The sequence below is a fragment of the Microtus ochrogaster genome, linkage group LG3 (assembly GCF_000317375.1).
Source record: "Microtus ochrogaster isolate Prairie Vole_2 linkage group LG3, MicOch1.0, whole genome shotgun sequence".
Classification (NCBI taxonomy): domain Eukaryota; kingdom Metazoa; phylum Chordata; class Mammalia; order Rodentia; family Cricetidae; genus Microtus; species Microtus ochrogaster.
Window position 1 is genome coordinate 28,683,257 of NC_022029.1, and position 4,772 is coordinate 28,688,028.

Below are 4,772 nucleotides of genomic sequence, written 5' to 3' on the forward strand. Positions count from 1 at the left end.
TATGTGCGGGTACATGTAACACAGTGTTGTATGGAGATCAGAGGGCAGCTTTGAAGAACCAGTTTTCTAACCCTGTGGGTCCCCTGGCTTCAAATCAGGTCATCAGGCTTAGCAGCAAATGTGCTTACCCGTTGAGCCACTTTGCTATCCTAGAACCGACTATATAGACCAGGCCGGGCTCAAACTCAAGAGATCCACCTGCCTCCACCTCCCAAGTGCTGGTAGCATTAAGGGTATAACTAACATTCTGTATTCTTTTGAGTCTTAACATGTAGACCAGACTGGCTGCAAACTATTTATCCTCCTGCCTCCGCTTCATGAGTGCTAGATTATAGGTTGTGCCACTGTGACAGCTTTATTTTTATAATCAAAAAAAAAATTTACATTGCCAGGTAGTGGTGCGCGCCTTTAATCCCAGCACTCGGGAGGCACAAGCAGGTAGATCTTTGTGAGTTCAAGGTCAGCCTGGTCTACAGAATGAGTTGCAGGACAGTCAGGGTTATAGAGAGAAACTCTGTCTCAAAATAAAGAATTTTACACTTGTTTATTGTTAATTTGTGTGTTTGTGGGGGTATGTGTCCATGCCATGCGTGTGGAAGAAAACTTGTGGGTGTCGTTTCTCTCCGTCCACTGTGTGGATTCTAGGGATCAAACTCAGGCCATCGGGCTTGGTGGCAAGTTATCTCTTGTTCTGATAATTTAATAAAAATGTTTTGGCTGGGCGGTGGTGGTGCACGTCTTTAATCCCAGCACTCGTGAGGCAGAGGCAGGAGGATCTCTGTGAATTCGAGGCCAACCTGGTCTACAAGAGCTAGTTCCAGGAGAGGCTCCAAAGCTACAGAGAAAGCCTGTCTCAAAAAAAAAAGTTTTTTGTTCTTTTTCCTTTTTAAATCTTTATTTTTATGTGTGTGTGTACATGTTGGCATGCGTGAACACATGCGTGGAGAGCCATGTCTAATCTGCAAGGACGTCGGCATGCCGAGCTCTCTTCCCGCTCCTATCTTGTTTTTTTGAGACAGCAGGCTATCAGTGGTCCCCTAGACTTAGATACAGCTCCATCAGCGACACCTGTGGAACTGCCCACCCACTCTCTGGTACTGCCTCTCCCACCACCAGACGGGAGATCAGAGCCTGGATCTGTGTCCCTCCAGGTAGAGGAGCCAGGCATGGGGGCTGAGGAGCCTGTGGACTGTCGCCAGTGGACCCAGCACCACCTGGTTGCCGCTGATATCCGTGTGGCCCCCGCCATGGCGTTGACTCCGCCCCAGGGTGATGCAGATGCTGATGGCATGGATGTTAACGTACGTGGCCCTGGTGAGTACCCCTCCCCAAAGAGGCTCCTCAGTGGTCCTATTGATAGCTCTCACATGGGACTGTATTCTGGGAGCGTCTGGGGGGTCTACGCCTGGTGTGTGTGTTAAGCCAGACTTTGGGTTGTAAGTGATAATGGCCCAATGCAAAGTTAAGTAAAACGGCATACACTGGTATGTAGCCGCAACTTTGAAGCTATCAGGATCTTGACCTTTTCTTCATGAGGTTGAGATTTCCTTCCTTCCTTCCTTCCTTCCTTCCTTCCTTCCTTCCTTCCTTCCTTCCTTCCTCCCTCCCTCCTCCCTCTCTTCCTTCCTCCCTCTTCTCTCTCTTTCTTTCCCGAAATAGCCCTGACTGGTCCTGGAACTCACTCTGTAGGCCATGCTGAACTCAGAGAAATCCACCTGCCTCTGACTCCCAAGTGCTGGGATTAAGGTGTGGGCCACAATGCCTGGTTATTTTATTTTTAATTACACCTATTTGTGTGTTATTCATGCACAAGGTCAGAGGACACCTTGCTGGCATTGGTTGTCTCCTACCACACTCTGGGTCCTAGGAATCAAATTCAGGCGGTCCAGTTTGGTGTTAGGCACCTTTACCCATCAAGCCCCTGGTTTCTGGGCATTTGATTCATTTTTTTCTACTTAGCTCCAGCTGTACAGCTTGTCAGGAAAATATCAGAATGCGTTCTGACTGGGCAGACTAGAATCACGTACTCATCCTGGGGCCAATCAATGTGGCTAGGGGACTATAATATACAGATAAACCAGTCTCTTTCTGGTCTAAATAGGGCTTGCTACTGGAGAATGCATGAAAAGGAAAACGAGGGAAAAACTCCCTCCCCTTGTTCTATAAATGCTCTGCTTCCTGAGATCCCGTTTGTGATCTTTGTTGGGGTGGCTTTGCAGTTGGGAGAACTTACCTCTGTCTTGTGGTGTGGTGTGTCCGAGTTGCGTCTACTATAGAGCCCCTGACATTATCCCTCAGGAAGATCCCTATGCCAGTGACACCCTCCCGGTCCCTGCAGATGGCTTCACCCCGCTTATGCTGGCCTCCTTCTGTGGGGGAGCCCTGGAGCCGATGCCGGCCGAGGAAGACGAGGTGGATGACGCGTCAGCCAGCATCATATCAGACCTGATCTGCCAGGGGGCCCAGCTCGGAGCACGAACTGACCGCACTGGCGAGACCGCCCTGCATCTGGCTGCCCGCTATGCCCGTGCGGATGCCGCCAAGCGGCTACTGGATGCTGGGGCAGACACCAACGCCCAGGACCATTCGGGCCGCACCCCGCTGCACACAGCGGTGACGGCAGATGCCCAGGGTGTTTTTCAGGTGAGACAGGCTTGTCTCTTCAGACTGCAGAGCTACTGGGTGAGCATCGGATTCACCTGGATTTGAGCCCTTGTCTGTCTGGCAAAGCTTGTTTTTGTCGTTTGGAAATGGGGATATTTGGGACTTGCCAAGAATAAGTAGTGCCTGACCTAGAGCTTTTAAAAAAGTGTGGAGGTCAGAGGATAACTTTTAACAATTGGTTCTCAGGAACTGGAGAGGTGACTCAGTGGTTAAGGGCATTTAGAGCTGTTCTTCAGAAGACCTGAGTTTGGTTCCCAGCATCCACATCTGGTTGCTCACAACCACCTGTGACTCCAGCTCCAGGGGATCTGACACATTTCTTCTGGCCTCCTCAGACCCTGCGTGTGTGCACGCACGCACACACACACACACACACACACACACACACACACAATTAATTTTAAAAATTAATTAATTAATTAAAAGCCAACAACCAGGAATTGGTTCTCTCCTTCCACCATGTAGGTCCTGAGGATTGAACGCAGGTCTTCAGGCTTGGCAGCCAGCCCTTACCTGCTGAGCCATCTCCCTGACAGCCAGCCTTTACCTGCTGAGCCATCTCCCTGACCCTCTGGCTTAGATTTTTCTACGTGTAGCCTCAGTGTTCTGCTTTTTCACTTGTTAGTGAAATATTCAAGGAAATACATGATGTTCAGCGCTATTTTTTTTTTTTTGGACCATCTAGTGTATGACTTGGGCTAGCATTGAACTTGATCCTCATGCCTCAGCACCCCCAAGTGATGGGATTACACTACCTGCTTCCTGATATAGAAACAGCTCTCTGTCCCCTCACTGGGGATTGAGCCGTGGTCTGCACATGCTGGACAAATGCTGCACCGCAGAGCAAGCCCTCATTTCTATCCTAGTTTGCGTGTTTGCTGCCTTTGTTCTACTGTAGACTGACACTTTGTTCCCAGTACTTTTAAACTGGGCTGGGTCCACTACGCTCTGCTCTTTAGTGGATTAGGGTTGTTAAACCCTTGTTCTTACCTGGATGTGGTGGCACACGGTTTTAATCCCAGCCACTAGTCTACACAGTGAGTTACAGGACAGCTAAACCCATTGTTTTTACCTGGATGTGGTGGCACATGGTTTTAATCCTAGCCACTTATCTACAGAGTGAGTTACAGGACAGCCAGGGCTGCCCAGTGAGACCCTGTCTTAGAGATAAAAATAAAGATTTTTTTCTTAACTTTAGCATATAAAGTGCTGTGTTTTATTATGGTATTATTTTGTATTTGCACGTTTGAGTTTTTTGTAAGTGCTGATGTGTATATGTGCATGTGTGTTGGTGCTTTACTTTGTGTGTGGTTTATTTGTGTGGCATGTGTGTCCCTGTGTATACACATGCCTGCTGTTCAGCTGCAGCAGCCAAAGGAGGCTGCAGGATGTCTTCTTTTCTTTTCTTTTCTTTTCTTTTCTTTTCTTTTCTTTTCTTTTCTTTTCTTTTCGAGGGATGCTTTCTCTTTGTAGCCCTGGCTATTCTGGAACTTGCTTTGTAGATCAGACTGGCCTCAAATTTACAGAGATCCACCTGCCTCCCAAGCATTGAGATTAAAGGTGTGTGCTACCACTGCCCAGCTTGCTGTTGGATATCTTGCTCTATTGTTCTCCATCTTATTCTTTTTGAGACAGAGTTCATCACTGAATCTGGAGCTAGGCTGGTGGCCAGCAAGCTCTGTTGATTCTCCTGTCCTTTCCCACACAGTCTGAGGGTTATACACATGGCAAAATTTGGCTTTTTTTTTTCAACACGGGCTTTGGGATCTGAGGTCAGATACATGTCCACTGAGCCATCTCCCTAGCCTCCTACATACTATTCTATAAATCTATTTTTTCAATGAGGTTACTGTCTATGTACAATGGCATTAGCAAAAATATCACCCCCTTGTAAGTCAGGAAGTACCTAAACTCGTGGGTCCCAAGGCTGTGGGGTTTGGGGCTCTCCGGGTACCATGCATTCCTCTGTTCCTACATGATGTCCTGCCACGGCTTTTTTTTTTTTAATTGTTATTTTTTTTTTTTTTTAAGATTCTCATCAGGAACCGCTCCACTGACCTGGATGCTCGCATGGCAGATGGCTCTACTGCACTGATCCTGGCGGCCCG

The 4,772-nt window shown here is 48.0% G+C and overlaps 1 protein-coding gene across 1 annotated transcript in view; it reads left to right on the forward strand.

The window, feature by feature from the left end:
* The window catches only part of Notch3 (notch 3), a 46,306-nt gene that overhangs the window by 33,144 nt on the left and 8,390 nt on the right, over positions 1–4,772 (forward strand). The window contains exons 28-30 of the mRNA XM_026785856.1: positions 1,152–1,314; positions 2,339–2,643; positions 4,696–4,767. Coding sequence (XP_026641657.1) covers positions 1,152–1,314; positions 2,339–2,643; positions 4,696–4,767 — 540 coding nt within the window. The remainder of the gene's footprint in view (positions 1–1,151; positions 1,315–2,338; positions 2,644–4,695; positions 4,768–4,772) is intronic.